Below are 23,946 nucleotides of genomic sequence, written 5' to 3'. Positions count from 1 at the left end.
TCATTAATGGTTTGATCCAAATGGTATAGACCAAGTAGAAAAACAATTGATGAAGGTTCAAGCAAAAAACGATCACGTCCATGAATAAGTTCTAAAATGATTTTGTTTTACGTAATAGGGGAAAATATAGAATGTTGCGGATTTAATATAACTAAATAAATAAATAATGAAACCGTAAGCAGTTCGTACAAGAGTATCTAAGTCGAAGAGCTTTTTTTTTTTTTTTTTCCTAAGTCGAAGAACTGAATTAAATGAAATTGGAAACACATAAGATTATTGCGGATTTACTTATTAAACACTATCTTGTAGTGGTCCCTTAGTCCCACTTACCATACAAAATTCAGTTTCAAACCAGTAAATGTTTTTGCTGCCAAGTCCAAAGCTGATGTAAAGCGATTGTGAGAACAATTTATCATTACATTTTAACCATAAAGAGTACTTATTTTCTGCATTAAACTATATGGTTCTTTAACCATATTCGGTTCTCTTTTCTTCCTTCTAAAAGTTTCAATATGATCTGGTACCAGTTAAATGTATAATGTTTGATTAGCGTGAGCCAATTATTGCTACCACAAGGATGCAAAGCCTTAAGACGACTACTAATAATTCTCAATTCCTTTTTATTCATTCGAACTAATTGTTTCTCCAAACCGATCAACCCCTAAATTCACTTTAGTTGATACTTAACAACTAAAAAATGTGTATCTGTAGTATTACAAGTCAGAAACAAGCATGAAAACAAAGACTACATTGAAAGTAGATGCTTGAGTTGCAGAAAGAAATCCTGTGAAATGAAAAACAAGAACGCGATCAAATTGCAAAGAGTAACCGATTTGCAAGCCGGTAAGTGACGATTGAATGAAAGAAAAACTACTAGTAAGGATATGGATGGAGTCTCGCTCAGTAAAGAGAGTAGTAGGATTTGTAAAACAGGAAAAGAGCCTAAAAGTATATATGATCTCTATTTATTGCGCTTTTTAGCCTGCTTGCCTTGACCCTTCTTAGGAGGACCCTTTCCACGACGTTTGAGCATTTCAAGCTTGCTCAGGCGCTCTTGCTCTTGACGTGCCATCACAAGAGGATCATCTTTCATGATATCATGTGGGTACCATTGTGACACTTTCTCACCGATGAGCTTCTTGCGCAAAACCTTGTGAGGTGATCTCTGCCCCGTTGGATTAAGCACATGACCAAATATCCTGGCCCTTGCCTCAGCCACTCCTTCAATGGCTGCAGCAGCTACCACATTCTTCAGTCTACCAAGGTTCATTTCGCAGCTCAGTACACGGATGGGATTCTCTGCACAAAGAAAGCAGAGTCTCAAGACACATTAAACCAAGTGGTGTTATTCAACAAGCAGTCTCAAGATACATTAAGCCAAGTGGTGTATTCAACACTGAGAAGTCGCTATTAATATATATTTGGAATAAGCAAAGCCTTAGAATCGCACAGCTCAAGAAGTAAAGCCTTAGCCACAGCTACAAACCCAAATATGCGTACAAGTTAAATTGTGACAACTAGAAATCTGCGAAAGCCACTATCAACAAGGGTTCAGTGAGATGTCTAATACAATTGTAAATATATCCGACTAACTGGCAAAAAAAAAACAGACATCAGGAGTCAGAAGATTAATTCAACATCTTTCAAAAGAACTTCTACCTTATCCAGAACACCCTAATCAACATGGGTGAACTTTTCTCTCCCCTCCTTTTCTTTTGATACAGCCATACAGCTCTATGAAATGCTTGGCATCCATTGAAATGGATTAATAATAATGATTCAGCGGGGCCTTCTATATTCTCTTTTAGACTCAAGAAGGGTGATGATACCTAACAGGTATGAACACCACAGTCGCCTTTCCCCATCTCCAACCTATTGCGCCTTAATGATTGCATGTTTCACCTGTGAATCCGTTTACTATATATGTGCCCAATGAAGAAAAGAATTTAAAAACCAATTAACTAATACTATTTCCCAGCTAACGATGATATTACAAGATGATCATAGTGTTAGCTTAGGCAGACTTAGATAATAACTTAGAATGACAGCACTTGCAGCGAAATATTGGTGTCTTAAGCGAGATGGTCTACAATTAAGTATACAAAATGGAGTACTATTGAATCTCCGTGAGCCTGGCATTACGAAGGCGCATCTTTTTCTCTGTTCTATAAATTCTAGGATAGGGATAAGAGCCATGACCGTGCTACTATTGCAAATTTTGACAAGAAGCAAAATAAGATGTTATAGAATAGCACACGAGATTTCAATTGTCAATCATGGGCGGACGATAGTTATGTGAATGTGGGTACAAACTGTACTTATTCTGAATAGTCTAAATTTTGGATTAGTCTTTGGTTATAATTGATAAACCACGGCTCCTTTCAAGTGCATGGTTCCCCCCGGTAAATTACAAACGTAAGTTGAAAAAACCGATATTTATCCCAAAAGGAAAAAAAAAAATGAAAGAGGAGGCTGAAGAAAAGACATGGCTCCAACCCCTACGTTTAAACTATGAACGGCCTGCAGTTGTACTAGTAAGAGAAAAAAGCGACCAAGGGCGCTCAGAATATAGGGTTCTGACCCTTATGCTTAGAGTGAGATGGATTCAAACAACATATCAGGCTTGTTGTATGGATTAGATCACAATGACAAGTCTTGAAACTTATATAGATCAAATTATGTTACTTGTAAAATTACAAATAATGGTAAATGTGAATAAATCGTCCCAGTAAAACTCAAAAACTAAATTCAAACCAAAACAACTATAAATGAATACTCTAAGTCTGAATATTGAGTTATTGACTAATAATTTGTTTTAATGCAGAGAACTACAATGAATGAGAAAAAGGTGTGCACACAAAGCCCCGAGGGATTAGCTCAATTGACAAAGGTTGAGGAGCTAGTGTCTTTTTGATGACATTGGAACCTGCAGCCGCTACCCTTCGGGTGTGCGCAGGTAAACCCAGCTCCTGTGCAATAGCTCGCAAACCACACAGCAGAGGTACTAGAGTCTTAGGTCACAAGTTCGAGTCTTGCGCCAAGCAAACTAACTCTAGTATTTAAGTGGAGAAAGATAGAGGGACGGGCCCATCATACCCCGACTTCCGAAGACTGTGGTTAGCCCAAAAGACCGGCTCCAAAGGGATTTCTCGGTCATCAAAAAAGAAAAAGAAAAAGTTTGATAACTAGAGTTATTCTTTGATAAATGATTACTATGAGTCAGACTCAACACATAAGGGAAGCAACTTTATTCATGAATCTTGTTGGAACAGTTCTCAAAAAGAATGAAGAAAATTAAGAGCAAGCGCAAGTTAGTCATGAAAACTGAAGATAAACCCCTCCAAACATCTAGAGAACTACTATACCAGTTAGAGATTTGAACCAAGTACACTAAGAATAAAACATTATTTAAGGACCAAGCTTATTCCTGCTAAACCAAAATAATTTGTTCTTCTCATGACTCTTTTTATTTATTTATTTAATTACAACAACAACATACCCAGTGTAATCCCACAATTGAGGTCTGGAGACAGTAGAGTGTACGCAGACCTTACCTTGTAGAGATAGAGAGGCTGTTTCAGATAGTATTTATTTATTTATTTAAAGCTAAAAAATACATAAAATAAAAGTTAAAGCAAAGATATTCAACCTATTGTGACTTGCAATTCAAATAGCTCTATATTCAATACTCACAAAAAAATGCATTTTTTTCCTATTTCAAAAAAAAAAAAAAATTATATACACATAAGCTTTTCAAACCAAAATCACCTTAAAATTTGATCATGCCTTCAGCCCTTCACAATTAAACCAAATATAGATTGAAACTGAAAAAAATAAAAAATAAAAATTGACCTCAAAATAGTAGATACCGGTGGCGGCGGCGGTCGGCGGTCGGCGGTATAAGTGTTAACTTTCCATAATAGTTGTAAAAAGTTGCATATTGCTTGTGGATGTAAAACCCTAAAAGGGAAAAAAATCCAAAAGAGTCCTTTGCGTATCCCTTAAGTGTATTTTGGTTCTTTTTGTATTACTTTGAACATATTAGGTCCTTTAGGTTTGAAATAAGTGAACACTTTTGGCCCAGGTGAAGACAAACACCTTACTCCCTCAGTTTCATATTAAAGGACACACCACTTAAAGAACTACTCAACGTTAGAAAGTAAAAAGTGTTTTTACCAATTTACCTTAATCAAATGTCCTGAAAAAGAAATAAATCTTTAATGGTTTTCCGGTCATGTGAAACTATATTTATTTAAATAAAGGTAAAATTGGAAGAAAAAAGTAATAATTTCTTGACTTTGCGAAACACCACTTATTTTGAAATGGAGGGAGTAATACTAGCCGAAATGGTCCTTTAGTCCACTTTACCAGGCAAAATTTGTTTCAAACTGGTTTTTTTTTTTTTTTTTTTTTTTTGTGTGTGTGTGTGGGTGTGGGTGTGTGTGTTGAATAACCTTGTCTTTTTTTACTCTTTTATAATTTGATTCTCCAGCAATCAACTTATTTTGTGCATTAAATCATAGTTCTTTAATCAGATTTCAGTAATAGCAATATGAAAGTGAGAGATACTTCAAGCACTCTAGATTTATTTATACCTGTTAAAACAGAAGGTTTCCGAAAACTTGACTTCATGTTCAACACTGATTAAGATCCCATATTATACTATATTAGAAATGACTCAAACCAAAAATGAAGTATGTCCAACAGGCAACCAAAAATTACTCGAAATAACTTTGGAATTTTGATGAGACGAGTATTTTATTCAAGGATAGATCTATTCTTGTTCAACAGCAACTTACAAAAGAATAGGAATTTTACATACAAAAGAATATATGAACAGGAAGAAATAGTAAAAGACAAATACATAGTACACCAAAAACATATGAAGGATCAAATCAGTGTATTCCTAAAAATACAAGTAGTTGGAGGAATCTGCACAGTTGCTGTTGTCTCTACAGAGTATAGCTCGAGCTTCAACTATTGAACGAGGGGGCTCAATATCCTTCTCTTGTAAAGCATTTCCTTGCAATCTTTGCATTTGGGAAGCAAATATATCGTCCAGAACCTGTAAATGTAAACCATGCAAGTACAATGTCAAGAACCATTATTTGTATATAATACATATTATATACTGAATTTTAGCTCTACTTACCCCAAGAGCATGATAGGAACCACTATACCATACTCGGTTCTCTTTTCGTCCTTCTAAAAATTTCAGTATGATCTAGTATAAGGAAAAAAGAACAAAATGTCAGTACATGATACTCAACTCAAGAGGCAAATTTTTTTTTTTAAAAAGGAGAAAAGATCATTGTCGTTGAATAGCTCAAATTTGAGATGCTACTAGATTAACCAACCTGTCCCATCTTGTCCCAAAATCCACGGCAGATTGCAACAAATATTGCACTCGTAAAGACTTCCTGCAAGTTGCTTATGGAATCTGAGAGTTGTGAATTCAGCATTTGCATTCTTTCACGGATTTCAGCTTCCCCATCTGTTTCCTTTGTTTCCTCCAAAATCCTTTGCAAACGCGTGCAACGATTTGATTGCATCTGCAGTAGTAAAAAGATGAACCTCATTTTATGCATTTAATATACCAAGACTGTTAGTTAAATAGCTAAAGTATGACAGTTAAATAGCTAAACTTAGAGATATTATTTGCTTACATTATGGGCAAGCTTGATTATTATTGCCTGCATGTAGTTTTTATATTTAGTCCTCAGCAATACTGTAACTCCATTCAGTTGCTCCCCGAAATTGGACTTCTTTTCTCCATTCGCTGGTAGATAGGATGCCCATGACTTCAAAATGTCTTCTAATTGACAGTGGAGGACGTCAAGAATTCTCTTGATTGTGTTCAAGAAAGTCCCCAACTGTCAAAACAAGTCCCCAACATATTTAGTTATTATCCTTACGCATTCTTTGTTAGGAATATTACAAAAAGAGCTCTCACTGACTGTTATAACCTGTCCAACTATTACTAGCACTTACATGATTAGGGATGCTATAAAGAGTAGTTGAATGCCTTCTTGCTAATTTCTGAACTTGCATGCCGAGCTTCTTTGGAATGCTATCCTTTAGAGGGGTCAAGATCTCATAGTATTGTTTCTCCATGGCTTTTATAATTGCTCTTTCTACATTAGCAACAGCCTATATATGATATCAACAGAAAGCATTATCAGCAAATGGGAGGGCTTCCCAGTTATACATTCTCCAGCCATAAAACAGATCAAGCAAAAATGGAGCTCACATTCTCCAAAATGACGGTGTACTGAGGCCAACGGTTGATCACTACTTCATACTCAGTTAACATTTGTTTGGTTTTCTCAAACATTTCTTCAGCAAAAGGAGAAGTAGAATAGTTTGTTACAACTCCAGACCATAACACCTGAAAGAGGTGATAGAGTGAGAATATGCAACTTCATCAAACCAATTGCATCTCTTGAAAATCTTTAAGCCTATGAAGATAAAGAGAGAAGCGTACCTTTTCTGCCTTGCAAAGCTCGAGTAAGTGAAGTTGCATATCCTCTATCCAAACCATTATATAACTATGAAAGAGACCCCTTGAGTCTACACCACCTTGCCCCGAACTGAAGCATTAAAGAAAAGAAACAATGTGAGAAAACTTGTCTAAGCAAGCCTAATTAATTTTTTTGCTTTGATACAAAGTTACATGAATTCAATATAACCTGATGTTCCATGAGTCTAGATTCCTCTCAAAATCAGCTGCTGCAATCAGAAGTTCATTCACATGTGGGGAAGGACACGATGGAGGCCATGCAGCAAGAAAGTTCTTGAGCCTCTTACACAATTCAGTGTTGTAAACTGAAGCCGTGATGCTTGAGAGATCAATTGAACTGAAAAAGGAATATGCCAACTTTAAGCAGTCGGTAAGAAATAAGAACATAGAGCAGTAATCGTAGGCAAATTTCATTGATGCCAAATGCATCTTACTATTATTTCCAACATACCTTGGAAGAATATGTTGGTTATGGATCTTAATATCTGCTTGGATTTCATTTGATATGTTGGAGCAGAGGTTCTTCATCTTCGCATAAGCAGTGGATATTGTTACTGAATCCATGACAAATCCCTCTAGGTTTGTTGACAGGAAATCATCAGTTTCGATCATGTGTTTTCGACACCTCTTTGCCGCTGCTGTCTGTTAAATCATAATATCGTTAGACTCGTGATGAGACATAAATGGTGCAATCAAAACCAGCTGCTCACAACCATTTATCTGAATGTGCGTAAAAGACTGTTGCATTCAGTAGTATCTTACTTATATTGTTATTTAGCTTGGTTTGTCTAACTTTAAAACCATCAGAGTACTTTTCATGTAATTAGAATAATAAGTTGTTACACCAAAGTCCAAAGTCAGTAATTGCGATGGATGTCAAGGTTGACATCAATATGTGGAGGGAGAGATCTAGGCAATGGTAAAGATCAAGTTTAAAAAGTACTGAAGAATATTAAAATGGTAAAGCTCAACATTTTAAGAAATATAAAATGAAGATTAACCTGTATATAGTTTCTAAGTGTCATTTGAGCATCTTGAGCAAGTATATCATGGAGAAGAGTATAAATTTGCACTGCAGGAGCAAGTGCTGGTGCTGCAGTTTCTGGTATAGGAGCTGACATGTCTGCTAAACCTGTGGGACAACTTTCATCCAATGACTTGTAGTTTTCGAATACAGAGGCCAGGAGGCTTTCAACTTCAGTTTCACAATCCAGAAGCAAACTTTTCTGAAAAAAGAAAAAATGTTAAGTTTGCATCAGTCTCAGCTCAGGTACCTGATTTTGGACCGCTCACTTGAAATTAATTTTTTATGACACCGAGTCTAGTACAATGATTAACACTTCAAAAAGATAAGTCGGTATTGAAATAGTGAAAGGTAAAGGGTTAGATAGCCAGCTTTTATCAAAATAGTTCCATATGCATTCTCTTTATTTTCTGAAAAATGCATTGACCTCTTCTATAGTTTCTGAATACAGTTGAAAAGGGTACGGTTGCTTGAGTATACTAACATACCATTTATCTATGACATTTCACAACTCAGGGAGGGATAGAAGAAATCATATTGAAGGATCCATCAAAGATTCTATTAGAGGAGCCAAATTTCAATTTTTGATGAGATTTTGTGTGAAAATACTGTTATAGTACAAGTTCTTAATTATCAAATGGAGCAACAGAAAGAAGAAAAAGTTGAACTTACTCTCTATGTTTTATTATAGAGATTAAAGTGAGGCTGGTATAGCAGCACTACATCAAAAATCTAATTGGATGAACTGGTTTATCCTCATTAAAGATATTTATTTTGGTTGTATAGAAGGTTTATCCCTACTTTAACACATTTTTTTGACCTAGTGGATCTTCCATGGAGATTTAGAGAAGAAAGTTTAACTAAGTTACTATATTTGAATTAATAAAATGTATGCTTAGAAAGGACGTGGAAAGGACGTTAAAATATCAGGCTTATTGGACCTTCTCTAAAATGGTAAAATTTTGAAGGTAGTAAAATGCAAAGCAGGTTATATAAAATAGCAGAAGGGAGTAACAAATTTGAAACAAAAAGGATGCTGCAACGAATTTCAGAAATAGTTAAAATTCTTGCAATTATTGGAAACTAAATTAGATTGCTGCGGAATTTGATTTTGTGAAACAAATTTGTAAAGTCTAGATCTCCAGCATCATATGAAGTTTGAAGGTTTGAGAGTTTAGAATTTGATACCTCTTGTCTTGTCATACTTCTGTCATTCCTTGCCTTCATAATTGGCACAAGCAACTCATGGATGAGCTCCAAACAATCTTTTGTTGGAGTTGCAACATCCATGACATATGAAAGGTACCTGTTGAATTATAATTATCAGATTCTTCTTGAAAAGACACATTCAAGAGAATATACCATTTGGTATCTGGTTGATAAAAAAATGTATCACAAGCTAAGTACCTCAATTTAGTATAGGTATCAGTTACCCCATAGTACTCAGAAAATTCTGTGAGTAACCAGTTCCAAGGTTCCTCAGACCTTAAACTTCGTGCACGGAACTGTTGAGCACGCATGGAAGCCTCCAGTAGCAGATCATATGCAAGAGTCTCGGCAATCGGTCCACTCTGTCATAAATGGGAATCAAATGCATATCACAAGTTATTACTAATTTGAAAACCTATTTAATGAGTTAAAGACACCATCACACCACACATACTGACATAAGTACATTTCTGAGTATCTAAATTTTATAATAACAGGCATATTATACTATTGAACTGCAAGAGAAAAATTGTTTTTGTTGAAGAAATACTAAGACCTCTAGTCAAAAGAACTCCAGTGAAATGTCATTTTAGCATGCCAAATGTCAATTGATATATCAATATGTATAAATCTCAAGAACAGAGATAGGCACTGATGCTGATTGAATGTTATGCTTTGGAAGTTACTAAGTGAGCCAAGATAAATTAATAATCACCAGCTTAAGTAAAAACATTGATTAAACTTAGAAATCATACTACTTTAGCAGATTAAAAAATAAAAATAAAGTGCACCGGGCTGCCCACTTTAACAGATTCAAGTTTTAATTTTCTCTCTTTTGACTTAAGTGGAAAGGACATTTGATATTATCTCTTCTGTACTCATATTCCTTCCTTCTACCTTAACCTAGATTAAGACAAAAAAGTGGAGTGTCCATGGTTACCTTGACTTGTGTTGTCTCGTCGGTTGTGATTGTACAATTGATTGATAGCTGGACCTTCCCAACACATTCATCATCATGATAAATGGGCCACCAACGAATCTTATCATTCTGGAGCAATTGCGAAACTGATGTAAGAAGGCGGTATGATAAAAAATTTAAAACTGAATAAATTGGCCACAACAATATGACATATTGGAGGATTAGACATACACTATTGTCTGCCACAGCTGAAACTGGTATTAAAGTTCGACCCAAAGTACTTCTCTTCATATCTTGTACTTCAATCAACAGAGCATCTCCTTGGTTCTCTGGAAAACTGAATTCAGAAGCATGTGTTATCTTGTCTGGAGAAATTAGCATCTCAACATCACTCTGTTAAATGGAAATCTGGAAGTACAGAAGTATTCATTGAATGCAACCATCAGGACATGGATTACAAGAAATCTTATTATAACCATCTTATGTTTTAACTGAAAAGGTGACATTGGAATCTTGACAGAAATATCCTTTTCCTCTTCTTGAAAATTCTAATCAGAGAAAAGAAGTTCCCTAAGCCTCCCATGAAACTTATTCTAATCTTGAAAACATTTCTCGATTATTAGATAACCACACGACTGGAAGTCTTCACATCCTAATAATATTCAGGACTCGGAGGAAGTGCAAGATAAGGTTATTCAACTGGATTAATAAGCATTGTAGAGCCACTATGGACAGTAACAAAGTAAAATAACAACTTACAAGTCATGGTGATCACCACTTCCTGGCAGCAGCATAACAGCAGAATTTGGTTCAAATTTAGTATCTTCAGCTGAACTCTTCAGGAGAAGTAAACATCTCAGGGATTCTGCAGAACATAGTGGAAAAACAACTATCTTACTGATATACGCAGATCCAAAAACTCTACATGTTATTTTCAGGGAGCTCATATGAATTCTTAACATGCACATAAGAACCTATATAGACAATCATCAATACTCTGTTAGTTAATGAATCAATTAGGCCTTGAGCCTGGACTAGTTGGGGTCAGTTGTATGAATATGTGGGAACCATTACACTTGATTCAGGTAAGTCTCACACTTAGATTGACACCAGACTAAATACCTCCTCACAAACACATTTTATTACGGATAATAACCACTACTAGTTGGTATCGCCTACATGGTTTTTTGCTTCCGCTGTATTCTATGATTAACCAAGTCCGTGTTATTTCTTAGAGATAGTAGTTCTTTTAGCACTCTTCAATCATCATTTTCTGACCTAGAAACCATTCCATACTTTACAATGAAAAAAAAGAATAAAATCAATCAGTTTGCTATTTTATCCTCTAGAATAACCATTCTAAATAATCAAGTATAGCTGTCATCAAATTCAATAAACCTTTTTGGAAGACTTATGTTTTTTCTACTCAAGCATTTTAGGCGAATTCTTTCCGTGATCCACTTGAAGAGAAAGAAAGATCTTTCAATAAGAAGTACTAACCTTCGGATGTCAACAGATATGAATGACTTTTAAGAGAATTGATGCCATGTTTCACCAGTGACGAAACATGTCGGACATACTCTGCTCCTGCCTGCATGCTAATTGCACCTCGCATTGAGTCTGTGCTCTTAAGCTTCCTCTTTGGTATAATTCTTAACTTTCTTACTGCAATTGGTTTAGAGACGGTGTCAAGCATCATATACTATGTAAGTGAAGATACACATTACATTTTACACTACAAGTTAAGAGATCTACTTGTAGTTTGACAGCTTTTATTTCATTATCTTCACCTGGCAGATACACAAACTGCATTCTATCTTCAGTTTGAACATTTAAAAGTGTACATTCTAACACATCTTTTGATCAAAAGATAAGTAGACCTATCAATGTTTAACTGGAAAGTAATGTGTCTAAAAGTGAAAAAGATATCGTAGCAAAAATTGGATGAAACGATAAATTATCATTCAAGTATGTCTTTACATAAGAAGAAATTACTAACTCTGCATTATAACTCGAGCATAAAAAATAAAAATAAAAAGAGGAAAGAAGTGCACTACTAATAACTTCAAAAAAGTTAGCAAAAATAATTGTCTTTGAGTCATACCTTCCACACGAATTTTCCCGACTATCTTTCTCACTTTCAAGGGCAATGTTTGTCCATTGGTCTTATGGGTCCTTTCTGTTGTCTGCATGCATCGAGGTTGCAACAACAGTTTCTGCAAGCTAAAGTTGAATAAGTGAGGGATTGGTATTAGTCATGGAAAACGATGCCGTAGCAATAAAAAGGTGTTTTTTTAAGTGATTCAATGGGAGAAAAGATAAGTTAGCATACCAGAAAGCACTTCGAAGCATCTGGCATTCATCACGTAAAAATTCAGGTGCCTCAACACATCCTCTTGCCCAAGCATTTAGACATAGACGAATGCAGGCATCATAAGCCAGGAGAACTTGCCATCCGTTTTGACTGTTTTTGACAAAGAAATCAGTTAATTGCAATCTAAAGGAAAATAAGAATTAGGAAAAGTCACACTTCTTTTTTGCACATAAGGTGGATTGAGGCCAAGTGAAAATGTTTAGATGTCTAGCTACTTATAGTGGTTAATAAGGGTGAAGAGGAGAAGCCACTTTAATGAGAACCTGCTAATTATCCCTTCAGCTCAGACTTGACTTTTGCTTATTGTTCCAGTCACCTTAAAGGGAAGCCCGATGCACTAAGCTACCGCTATAAGCGGGGTCTAGGGAAGTGGCGGAGCCACATGCACCCAAGCGGTGTCAATCGACACCCCTTCGTCAAAAAATTACACTGTAAAAAAGAACTTTTTATGTATATATACTATGTGTTGAACCCCCTTAATTTCATCGTATATTTATTTTTTTATGTTACGACACCCCTTAGTAAAAATCCTAGTTCCGCCACTGGTCCAGGGAAGGGCCGAACCACAAGGGTCTATTATACACAGCCTTACTATTGTTCCAGTCACCTTAATCTCTAAAATCCTGTCAGGGAGGGTGGGGGAGGGGAGGCGGGGGGGTGAAGGGAGAATTGACCATCATCCTTTTGCAAAAATACAATAGGTGAAGCCAATATAAGGCCATGATAAAACACAAACCCTTTATACTCTGTAATAATTTGTTATGGAATACCTTCTTAGATATGACTTAAAGTTTTATGTGGACTTCTGCTGAATCTAGGCACATGCTACCAGAACTAGAAATGCCACAGTTCCACACTTACATACTACATCATAAGCTTTCAGAGAATTTTTCTTTTGTTTCACTTATTTTATTTTTTTATGTTTTTTTGAAAAAAAAATAAAGAGAGTTGTTTAGCATTTTAATAGTAGTAAAAAAGAGAGAGACAAACATAGTGCAGCAAGCAAGACAAGTGAATTAAGAAATTAAAACCTGGTATCATAGCGGCTTGGAAATCCAACTGAGTTTCCTTGCTGGTAACAGGGCACTGCATTTGTTTCTGCAACAGTTGCTTTATCTCCCCTGCACCAAAATGAAACTATATCATTCGTTTCTTGCATTTCATGCTGAAAAATGTTTCATATATGCTGAAGGTCAGTTCAACTATTCATACCCTCTACTTTCAGTCTCTGAAAGAACTTGTGTATTTCTATAACAAGCCTCATCTGCAGCTTCTGGAATATTAATCATTTTGTTGTCCTGTGTTCTAGACAACCCTTCAGAAATACCAATTCCATTTCCATAACAAGCCTCTTCTGGCGTTTCTGAAAAACCTGTCTTATTATTATGCTCATTTCCAATCAATCCTCCACAAGTGCTCAATCCACTTGCTAGTTCAGAGTTATCTTCATCTGCTCCAATATCCACTATCGGCGGTGCACTTGGGGTTCCTAAGTCATTTAGCCTACCAACGGGTGTTGCCTGCATTTACAAATAGTTAACTTCTAAATAAATAATCAGTGGCGGAGCCAACATTATAGTTACATGTTCGGGAAAAACCACTAATTTCCCTGTATTTGTGCTAAAAGATTCATTTAATACGTATAAAAGAGGGCTTTTTCATTTTTGGCTAGTCTGCCGAAATTAGTTACAGGCGCCAAAATATTAAAAAACATATACGCTGACTATGTAATCTATATGTATACAATATGCATATTTTATACTTAATATACATAACCTATACATTTGCTAGCTATTTTGTAAATTAGATCACAGAAAGGCATTGTACTGTAATTATCTCTATAAATAGATTTATTTAGAATCCAATAAACACAAGAATTGTGATTTATAACCCATAAACTCTGCCCCTACTTCTCATCAAGAAAAACTCAAATTTAGAAACATTACCAATCAATCAACCAACCAACCAACCAACATGATTTTATTGCATTGTATTCACTAGATTATATTTAAGCAAGGAATGTTAAGGAATTCTTACATAGGCACTATGTGGTTGAACTTTATCACGCAGATAGCTATGAGCACCAAAAATTTTAGCTTTCTGTCCAAAATTTTGTGGTACTTCAATTCGAAGACTCTCTTGTAAAATTCCTCTATTCAACGTCGATCCATTTCGATTGCTCAATCCAGTAGCTCCTTTAATTTGACATACATTGGTACCCAATACTTCTTCTTCTTCAGAGTAATGGTGGACATCAAGTTCATCTAGGGCTGAAGAAACACACTCACTCTCAATTTCTTCATCGTCGTAGTCATAATCGAAATCGTCTTCATTGCTGTCTATGCTAAGTGTTGTCACTGTGTTATGGGGTTTCAAAAGGCCAGAATGAAATTTCAAAGGTGGTAATGTATGTGAATTTGGTGTGTAAGTAGCCAAAGGAGATTTAGGAATTGGGCATATATCATCAATTTTTTCGGATAACGGTGATCTTGTATTAGTACAAGATTGTTTTACTTCAGATCCCTGCACCAAAATTTTATTTCAAGATTTATTCAGGTAACTAAATCAATAAAAACCCATATGTAAAACTAGTGGATATATACAAAGTTGCAGAATTTCTTCAATTTTACGGGACTAAAACAAGAACTGTAATAGAAAGATGGAAACTTTGTTACCTGTTTGATCCCTGCACCAAAATTTTATTTCAAGATTCATTCAGAAAACAAAATTAATAAAAACCCAAATGTAAAAATGGTGAGTTTATACAAAGTTGACAAACTTTTTTCAATTTTACAACTAAAACAAGTACACCAGAAAGGGACTATTTTAAGAAGTATACCAAAATTTTACCAAACAGAAGTTTCAAGAATTATTCAGGAAACAAAATTAAGAAAACCCCACATGTAAAACTAGTGGGTTAGTTGAAGACTTTTTTCAATTGTTAAGTGCAAACTTAAGGAACTATTTTGAACTTACCTTCAAAGGCTCAAACATAAGGGACCATTTTTGTCATTTTTCTCTAAAAGATTCATTTAAAAATAAAAAATATACAAGAACCAAGATGTAAAAAATAGTGGATACATACAAGGTTGTAGGATTTGTTCAAATTTACGAGACTAAAAAGTAAAGAAGAAAGGTGAGAACTTTGTTAAGTACCTGTTTGATCCAGTTAATTGCAGACTCATCCAAACCTTCTGTAAACATTTTTTTGTTTGTTGATTATTGATTAGCAATGAATTTAATGAATTGGAGTATTAGAGAGATTTAGAGCTTGAAGGATTATAGAAGAAAGGGGAATTTGGACAGTATAATGGGTGAAACAGAGAGAGACAAGAAGAGCGGTCTTGAGCTGTTTCTAACGGCTAGTATGAATAAAGGAGATGAATTTAATACTAATATAGTATAATGCTGCCCCAATCATTTATTTCTATTTGCGGTCCACACTAAACCTCGTTGCGTTAAAATTATATAAAGAAAATTATTAGTGAGCCAAAAAATAGAAATAATGGTAGTATCATCTTTTTTTGAATTTCAGTGTTAGAGTTACATACCTAAACTATCAATAAGTTTGCAAAATACCCAGATAGTTGAAGTGTGTTTTGCAAAGTTGATAGTTGATGTGTGTTTCGCAAACTAGTTGATGATAGTTTGGAGACACTTGATAGTTCAGATAGGAAACTAAAAACAAGCGATACTTAAGATGTATTTTTGACCTTTAATTCAAAAAAAAAAAAAAAAAAAAAAAAAATAGATCTTGATCATTGACGATAGAAAGGAAAAACCATACCTCATATAGGTTTTTAAAATTATTTAATTACTCAACGAAATAGTAAATATTTTTAAGTGTCAGTCTAGAATTTTATACTGTCAAGCTGATTACAAATATGTCTACAGTACATATGTGTCGGTAACTTGAAAAACATGGTTCCAAACTTCCAATCCAAGTAATTTACTAGTAATAGTTACAAATTAAAGTAACCACATACGCCAATTAACATGATTAGATGATAAAAGTTTATTTAAATGACCCACGTAATAAATTAACTTAGTGCGAAACGTTAGGTGAGGTTAAATTTTTTCATTTCTAATCTCAGTTAAATTTTTCCATTTCCAGCGTATAGAAACTTTTTGCTTAGTCAAAAGTTACTTATAATTTAATCTTTGTCATTTCCATCATTTAATATAAAATTAATAGCCCGTGATAATTTACATTTTATGGTGCATAAAATTTAAACTCTAGAATCTGAAAGAGTACCTTTAACGCAAGTACCATGCCTTCAAACTTCATTTGCACTTTACAGAATTTACTTAGATCTTGTACCAATTTTCATGACCTTCTGATCCTTCTCTAAGCCAACACTATTTGTTATTCCCTGTTTCCCAATTTATGAGGTAATACGTTCTTTTTAGTATTTCTCAATTAGAACAATCATATCTTCTTATATTTAGAAATAATTTAACTTTACATGTTTTATTTTATTTTTAATGAAATGATTTATAATCCACAAATTTTGAAAGTTTTTTTTTTCCTCAAAATTTTGTGTTCAGTCAAACATCATTACATAAATTGAAATGCAAGGAGCACATCAGTCGTTTAGACGGAGTCTGCAACAACTTTTGGTCCTGTACAGTGTGATTTTTAATCACAGAACTATTTGTACCTTTTTATTTTAAAAGGGAACATAATAACCACTACTCAATATTGATCAAAGTGTTGGGGCTAGCCCAGTGTATAAGTTCAAATTTTGGATTTGCAAAAATGTACAAATAATAGCTCCATTGTCCATCTGTTAAACTGCTTCAATCCCTGAACTGGGTTGCTGTTCTTCATGGTTTAGACTGGCAGTGGCAAGTGTCATTACGACGAAAATATTAAAAACGGGCATTGAGGGAGACATTCCTTGTAGCCAATCCAGGAAGCTATTGAAAGTCTTGGCAAGCCAAGTGTAACACTGGGAAATCAATATGATCATAGGATAAGCATACCAAAATATACATTGTGGTACTGTCAAACAGACCAGCAATGACAGAGTAAGTGTTTTGGAGAAATCTCCGACTCGTATACATATTTGCCACTGCCTGCTTCTAGTGTTACTGAATTGGAGATTCAGACGAATATAAAAGGAGGTGAAAGAGAAAATGAAGAACATCAAGAGAAGAATGCTAACTTCCATTAAAGTAAACTGGTGAATGTTGAATGGATCCCATTGCCAGGGTAGTGCGATTACGGATTTGAGTATGTTTACAAACACTAGAATAGCATGCCTAAAATCAAAATGATCCATGGTTACTATTAGTTTCTTTTGGAATGTCCGTAGATATTGTAGAAACCCTTTCAAGTTTATATAGATCACAGCAGGGGTAATACCAATTATCCTACTAGCTAGCTAGGTGGTGGCAGCAATAACAGTGCTGTCAGTGCATAAGAGTCAATACTTGGAAATCTTTATTATGATGCTAATGGACATGCATTGCATATGTTGACTTGGTGACTACTGACTGCATTAGTTGCAACGCAAAATACTAGTCAAGAGCGGTGGGTCAAGAGAAACTGCAACGTTATATTGACTTGGGCAGCATTTTTGCGTCTTTGGGTTGTATGATCTGCAGGATTATTTCGTGTAGATCTGCGATTAAGGTTTTAAGACCTCCCTGGTTGACTCCCAATGCAAATGGTCACTATCTCTCCTTTCAGTGACCTTCATAGGTAGAAAGACTTCGCCCCTTTCCAAGTGCTTGAACTCAAGCGAACTTAGGATTTGACATTTATAGGTTTTGAATTGTACTGGGTTCTCCATTGCTGTCATAATTTGCACATATTACATGAATTTTTTAGTGCAAATATGAGATTTGAGCCAAAGCTGCTGAATTCTGCCGAAACTGTACCAAATACCATTATTTAAAAAGTAAAAAGTTCAGCCCCCAGAGTTATGGAGCAATTGCAAAGACAGGACTAATAGAACGCAGCCATGGGAAGCAGTACAAAGTGGACACCGAGAAAGCGCTTAAGAAACATACTCTGCAACCTGAGGGCCTCTAATCTGAAGACACTGTAACTGGTTGTGAATCAGTATCAAGTGTCCAGCAAAATGTACCGGAGGACAGTTTTCCCCTCTGATTCTTTATTTCCAATAATTACAACTCAAGCAATGTGAGAACACAAGCTAGAAATCACGTCGAATATCAATGGAGCTCAAAAAGAGTGCATTTGCAAAAACAAACTATCCAGCCACGTGATGAAATACAGATATGATATTGATACAAGATAGCAACACAACCAAATCTATGCCGAGTACAGTTCAAAAGGTGGAATGTAACAAAACCACCTTAAACCTATCTTCCTTTTCAATTTCAAAGCTACAATGAGTTCTCTGGTGATTTTTCCATTGAAAGTAGAGGCTGTCAAGATACAAGAAATAGGGGGGAAATGTAATTAAAACACAATGAAAGATGAAAATGCTAAACAATAGCTTTGGACTAACAAAATATCTAGCCTCAGAACATTACAGTAAAATAGAAAGTACAAAAGTCCTTTGCTGCAATTTTAGATACTCTTTCTGGCAGGACTAGGTAAAGTTCCACAATGCACAACAGGTCTTTAGCCATCCAACTATAGTAATCACCCTGCACACCTCTTCAGTCAATCTTCACTGATGCAAAAAGATAATGCACAAAGTAAAATGATGTGAGGAAGCCAATAGTGCCAGTTGAAAGCATGATTGCGACTGCCATTATCAAAGAGTAGCCAAGGTAAAGTATAGCTGATACTGGGCCACTCAAGCTCTGAAGGTCAAAAATCAAGTAGTTGATGGAGTACAGGAACACATATAGAGCAACAGAACCTGATGCATAGAATGCTTTCCACCACCACATCCAGTCCTCCACACAAAGATGCATATAAGTGAGCACAACTGAAACTTCAGCACAAACAGTAACCAACAAGAGGAGGACAATAAGCAGAAAACCGAAAACATAGTAGAATCGTCCAAGCCAAATACTAGAGAGGATGAAGAAGAGTTCAATAAAGAGGGTTCCAAATGGCAGAGTTCCAGCACCAAGAACAAGAAGCCAAGAGGGATACTTGCGTGCAGGGATCTCCCTAGGAATCTGGTTAGTCCGCACAGGATATGAAATAGGCTCCGCTCGAGTGCCGAGGTATCCTCCCAAGAGGGTGAGAGGCACTGAAATACAGAACCAGAGCGATATGAGAATGAAATACAATGAGATGGGGAGTGCGCCAGTGCTCCTGCTTCCCCAAAGGATGAAATTCAGTACAGTGAGGATGACAAAGACTATCCCAGGAAAGAAGCATGCAGTTGACCATGAAACAGATCTCCAACCTTCGGAAGTACCCTTTATTGTTCTCCAAGCACGCACACTAACGTAACCAGCAGCAATTCCCAGAAAAAGATAAAGCAATATCATGCCTGTTAGCAGCATTCCTCGTGAAGCTGGTGACATGAAACCGAATGCAGCAAAAACAATAGTGACAACTGCCATTCCAGTTATTTGAACCCCATCTCCAATCATCACACATAGTAACTTCGAGTGATTTGGCTCTCTAAAAACATCACCCACCACAAGCTTCCAACCAGAAAGCTCCTCATTCATCTGTGCCTGAGCCTCTTTATCCAGTTCCTCATACTTGGTCAAATCCCTTCTAACAGTTCTCAAAAAGATAACAAAAACAATACCAGCCAAGAAAAATATTACCATCAAAGAGTTGAGAATTGAGAACCAATGGACTCGGGCACCATCCATCTTCAGATAAGCATCCCATCGAGATGGCCATCTAATATCACTTTTAATAAATTCAACCTCATAAGTGAAAGACACTCTTTCTTGCTCTCTTATTATTTGAGACTTTTCAAGATCCAGTGGACAATTTATTGACGAAGTGTTGTCATACATATGGAGCTTTATCATCTTTTCTGGCTCATACTTGACACTGCATGGAACCACCTCAAAACCAACAATCTCAAAACCAGACGCTTTACTCTTATCAGTCTCTGAAATGACACCCATACCTTCTTCACCAGTACCAATTATCTGAACTCCAGCACCCTCGTACTCGTGAATTAGAACCCTGAATTTAAGGTGGTTGATTATGTAATCATCGTTACTGTTTTGTGGTGAGTAGCCAACTGGAAACCCCGTCCACTGAATTTTGAGCCCATTTTGGTTGGCATATCTCAAAGCAGGCAAATTATCGAGAATCATGTTAACCTGATACAGATCACGGGTCCTCTGCTTCAACAGCTTTACCTCATGCTCATTTAGGGGTGAAGTAGTACACAGGTAAATAGACTCATTGACATTCATCCTAAATCTGTAGGGGGAGTTATCAATCTGATCTCCCATGAGCAACTCTCCTAGATTCTCAGCACTTTTCTTGACTCCACCTGGAGGCTTACAGTAAGGAAGACTATAGTAGCTGAATGGAAGTTCAGTTTCAATCGAAGTCAATGAATTCACTTTGACGAAGATTTCATCAGATGGTGAATATGTATGCATGTAGCTTCCAGGAAGATAAAACCCATTACTGGCATGACAAACGAGAACGACATAGATGAAAAAACCCCAATATTTCCTTGTTGAGATCAATGGGGAAGCCATTGCTCAACAAAAACACCGATCGCCTGAAAACTAGTTCGATCTAACCAAAAAATACAAGATCTCCGTAGATTATTCCAGGAACCCTGAGATAAGGATCCGTGTTAGTAATCTTTCTAAAACTTGATAAATGAAAAATAAAGAATCAGAAAAAACTATGCTTCCTCCTAAAGGTAAGGGACATTTCCACCTCACATTATATCCCCTATCCTATTTTTATTTTATTTAGTTGGAAGCATGATTGAGAGGTGAAACAAGCAAGAGCCATGGGGATTATCGAAAAGGAAGGTTTTACGAGCTATGAGAATAGAGATATATCTACTAGCATTAATGCCAGTCAATGTAACACAATTACTTCATCCGTAGACTAAAATAAAATGCAGATATAAATACCAATTAGGCCCTTATGAGCAGGGGCGGATCCAATGTATCCGTACCGGGTTCATCTAAACACAGCACTTTCGACGCGACGCATAAATTTAAAAACTCATTAAATTGCAATAAATACTAGATATGAACCCATAATTTTAAAAATATAGTGGGCTCAATGCTAAGAATCTTAGATATTGAACCCATAATATTTAAATCCAAGATCCGCCTCTACTTATGAGCAAGAAACAAATCCATATCACACTGATCATATTAGTGAACATCTTAACTGAAACTCACATGTATTACCGTACATATTGAATTTGCAAATAAGTTAACCACTCATTACGCAACTAAACACGCACAAGATCTAGAAGCCAGAGAAGCAGAAGAAAATGAAATCCAGAAGTAAGACAAATCACTCTAACCAAATCCAACTAATACTAGTAGTACAACGGTAACACTAAGCGGTCGCAGATCCACGTAAAACAAGTGAACGCGCGCCAATACTCAATTTTATTTATGTAAAAACAACAACCACACCTCATCCCAAATATATTTTTTTTTTTTAAATCGCGTATTTATACTACGTCCGCGCTCATTATCACAAAGAAATAGTCAGCGTGAAAATAATCCAAAAATCCTAAATTACTATGTCCGCGCTTATTATCACAAAGAAATAGTTAGCGCGAAAATAATCCAAGCCTACTAATTTTAAAATACTAAATCCACCTCTACATACCGGATAAACACTTCCGACTATTAACAGAGCCAAAAAAAAAAAAAAAAAGTTAATATCACATAGATCTTATTACTGAACAGCTTAACACCAACTCAAACATATTACTATACATATTAAATTTTATAATTTGGAATTTAAAAGGTAACAAATCATTCATTCAAATCTAACTCCACATAAGATCTAAATCAGAAGAAAATGAAATCCAGAAATAACTCAACTAATGACAAACCAAATCTAATGCTAGCATGAACAGATCCACCTCATTCACTCAAATTATATATACATAATTTATATTAAGACATATATAATAATTATATGCCCTCACTCATTGTAATTAAAAGGAACAGTGAGTCCAGTAGCTAGTAAATTAAAATCCTAGATCCGTTTCTGTTAATACTAAATACAGTTGTCCCGACTATTAATACTAAATCCTAGATCTATAAATAGCATAAGAAAGCAATAAATTGTTACCGGAAAGTGAGAAATGAGGATGGAATGGAAGGGGATTTGAAATTTGAAGAAATGGGGAAAAGGGTAAGAGAATCGTCAAGTGTAAACTTGTCTTGCAATTAAAAGTAAAAACAGTTTGCGCGTGTTATATATGCGGACCTATGATCGCGTGTGAGTTACAATCCAGGATTTTTAGATCTTATTGTTGTACTTAATTACTCATGATGCAACCTTGATTATTCTGTAGATCCACGCTCTTTTACACTTGGGGAAGCTTATTTTTTAACTCTTCTATTGTAATCTGTGAAATGTGATGGGCTTTCCATACTAAAAAGCCCATGGGCCTTTTTTTTTTTTTTAATGCATGTCCTCTGCACTATGGGGAATAACGCGTGGTGTCACTAAAAGTGTCCGATTTTGAATTTTTGTTCTCGCTTAATAAAAAATTTAAATAATGATTCACTTGAAAAAATTAACTGGGAAAAACTTTTGTTGCCCATGAGGCATAAATTCTAGTTTTTGCCTGTAAGGTCGATTGTGTGGTCAATTGAGTAGGTTCACTATTTTGAAATATCCTGAACTCCAGCCTTATACGCACAACTAATATATGACCACAACTTATACTCGATGGGAAATAAAAAATTTGCTAAAGCGGAGGCTACTTTTAAAATTTTTATTAAGAAGGGCCAAACAAGACCACCCTTATGGAGGCCACTAGTGAACTTTACCTGTCATTTCCATGATTGCCCTTCAAAGGCACTGGTCTTTAACTTTTTCCCCTCAAATTGGTGGCCTTTAATTTTTTTCCTTCGCTTAATACCTCGAGGTCCGGGGTTCAAACACCGGCTCAATTAAAAAAAAAATCGCAAGGCATAGTTTCGTAACAAAATTAGGCCTCTTCGGGCAAAAGTTAGGCCTTAGGCAGAGTTTTGCAAAATTTCAACTGAATAAAAAAAAATTGCCTTAATGCACTTAACATTTTTTGTCCTTTAAGTTTGCCACAATCTAACAAAAATGGTCCCTTAACTATAAGGGTTGGTTAAATATAGTCCCTTAAGTATGCACTTAACAGTTTTGGTCCTTTAAGTTCGCCAAAATTTAACACTTTTAGTCTCGACCAAATATTCATCGAACTCTGTTTGTTAGATTTAACGAGATTATGAAAAAAAAAATAGCGGGAACTCACATTTAGAGGTACACATTATTAAAGAAAATGTCAAATACATCGGGACAAAACCGATGGACGTTAGTCTGTTATAGGGAAAAACCAAGGAAAACACCAACAGGCTTGATAATGTCAGAAAATAGTGTCTCAAAACACAAAGACCGACAGACTCAGTAGATTAAAACCGAGGGAGTCCATCGGCAATTTAAAATACACCAGACTTCAGAAATAAATTAGAAATAGCAGAAACTATAAAAATTGTCACTACTAAAAACAAGTGAAAAAATGATGAACGAAAACCTATGGATAAAATTGAGCGACACTATTTTTTTTAAAAAAATTTATTGCTTTTTTATGAAAGCCAACGGACGTCCCTCGATTATTTTTGAGGAAAAATGCACGGAAACTATTTTTTTTTTTTAAAAAGAATCACTACAATGGAAGTATTTATTTTTATACCGAGTTTCAGTAAAAACGAGTCTGGTGTATTTTACATAGCCGATGGACTCCCTCAATTTTAATCTACTGAGTCTGTCGGTCTTTGTGCTTCGAGACACTATT

General features: G+C 35.5%; 3 protein-coding genes across 8 annotated transcripts; all 3 read right to left on the bottom strand.

The window, feature by feature from the left end:
• Nucleotides 1–729: 729 nt before the first annotated feature.
• On the bottom strand, nt 730–4,066 carry LOC132035925 (uncharacterized). 4 transcript variants are annotated; one of them, XM_059426094.1, is made up of 3 exons: nt 3,853–4,066; nt 3,500–3,554; nt 730–1,299 (listed from the first exon to the last, which is right to left on the bottom strand). In XM_059426094.1, the coding sequence occupies exon 3, from the start codon at nt 1,268–1,270 to the stop codon at nt 962–964; it is 309 nt and encodes a 102-aa protein (XP_059282077.1). In that variant the 5' UTR covers nt 1,271–1,299; nt 3,500–3,554; nt 3,853–4,066; the 3' UTR covers nt 730–961. The 4 variants fall into 4 exon arrangements, with proteins under 4 accessions (XP_059282077.1, XP_059282078.1, XP_059282076.1 ...); XM_059426095.1 differs by lacking the exon at nt 3,500–3,554 and having other exon boundaries at nt 3,870–4,066; XM_059426093.1 differs by lacking the exon at nt 3,500–3,554 and having other exon boundaries at nt 3,769–4,064.
• A 633-nt stretch (nt 4,067–4,699) lies between these two features.
• On the bottom strand, nt 4,700–15,367 carry LOC132035924 (uncharacterized). Of its 2 annotated transcripts, none has more exons than XM_059426090.1 (22): nt 15,203–15,367; nt 14,084–14,569; nt 13,259–13,566; nt 13,078–13,167; nt 12,005–12,136; nt 11,777–11,895; nt 11,173–11,337; nt 10,432–10,537; nt 9,904–10,009; nt 9,694–9,801; nt 8,952–9,115; nt 8,733–8,850; nt 7,522–7,746; nt 6,972–7,162; nt 6,690–6,857; nt 6,485–6,590; nt 6,251–6,388; nt 5,992–6,150; nt 5,667–5,873; nt 5,358–5,552; nt 5,153–5,224; nt 4,700–5,065 (listed from the first exon to the last, which is right to left on the bottom strand). In XM_059426090.1, the coding sequence occupies exons 1-22, from the start codon at nt 15,248–15,250 to the stop codon at nt 4,907–4,909; spliced, it is 3,570 nt and encodes a 1,189-aa protein (XP_059282073.1). In that variant the 5' UTR covers nt 15,251–15,367; the 3' UTR covers nt 4,700–4,906. The 2 variants fall into 2 exon arrangements, with proteins under 2 accessions (XP_059282073.1, XP_059282074.1); XM_059426091.1 differs by having other exon boundaries at nt 13,078–13,168; nt 13,269–13,566.
• Nucleotides 15,368–18,280: 2,913 nt separating this feature from the next.
• Nucleotides 18,281–22,481, bottom strand: LOC132037378 (transmembrane 9 superfamily member 12). Of its 2 annotated transcripts, XM_059427884.1 has the most exons (3): nt 22,306–22,481; nt 22,242–22,274; nt 18,281–20,745 (listed from the first exon to the last, which is right to left on the bottom strand). In XM_059427884.1, the coding sequence occupies exon 3, from the start codon at nt 20,660–20,662 to the stop codon at nt 18,683–18,685; it is 1,980 nt and encodes a 659-aa protein (XP_059283867.1). In that variant the 5' UTR covers nt 20,663–20,745; nt 22,242–22,274; nt 22,306–22,481; the 3' UTR covers nt 18,281–18,682. The 2 variants fall into 2 exon arrangements, with proteins under 2 accessions (XP_059283867.1, XP_059283868.1); XM_059427885.1 differs by lacking the exons at nt 22,242–22,274; nt 22,306–22,481 and adding an exon at nt 21,989–22,009.
• Nucleotides 22,482–23,946: the final 1,465 nt, after the last annotated feature.

This window comes from Lycium ferocissimum, chromosome 11 (genome assembly GCF_029784015.1).
Source record: "Lycium ferocissimum isolate CSIRO_LF1 chromosome 11, AGI_CSIRO_Lferr_CH_V1, whole genome shotgun sequence".
Classification (NCBI taxonomy): domain Eukaryota; kingdom Viridiplantae; phylum Streptophyta; class Magnoliopsida; order Solanales; family Solanaceae; genus Lycium; species Lycium ferocissimum.
The sequence above is the reverse complement of the archived record's forward strand: the minus strand, read 5'-3'. Positions and strand labels throughout refer to the sequence as shown.

Bases quoted from the DNA above. Each gene is read 5' to 3' on its own strand.
- LOC132037378 (XM_059427884.1), bottom strand. From the start codon at position 20,662: ATGGCTTCCCCATTGATCTCAACAAGGAAATATTGGGGTTTTTTCATC.
- LOC132035925 (XM_059426094.1), bottom strand. From the start codon at position 1,270: ATGAACCTTGGTAGACTGAAGAATGTGGTAGCTGCTGCAGCCATTGAA.
- LOC132035924 (XM_059426090.1), bottom strand. From the start codon at position 15,250: ATGTTTACAGAAGGTTTGGATGAGTCTGCAATTAACTGGATCAAACAG. The intron at 8,851-8,951 runs GTACTTAGCTTG...ATAATTCAACAG, and splicing joins GATACCTATACTAAATTGAG to GTACCTTTCATATGTCATGG. The intron at 6,389-6,484 runs GTACGCTTCTCT...CACCTCTTTCAG, and splicing joins AGCTTTGCAAGGCAGAAAAG to GTGTTATGGTCTGGAGTTGT.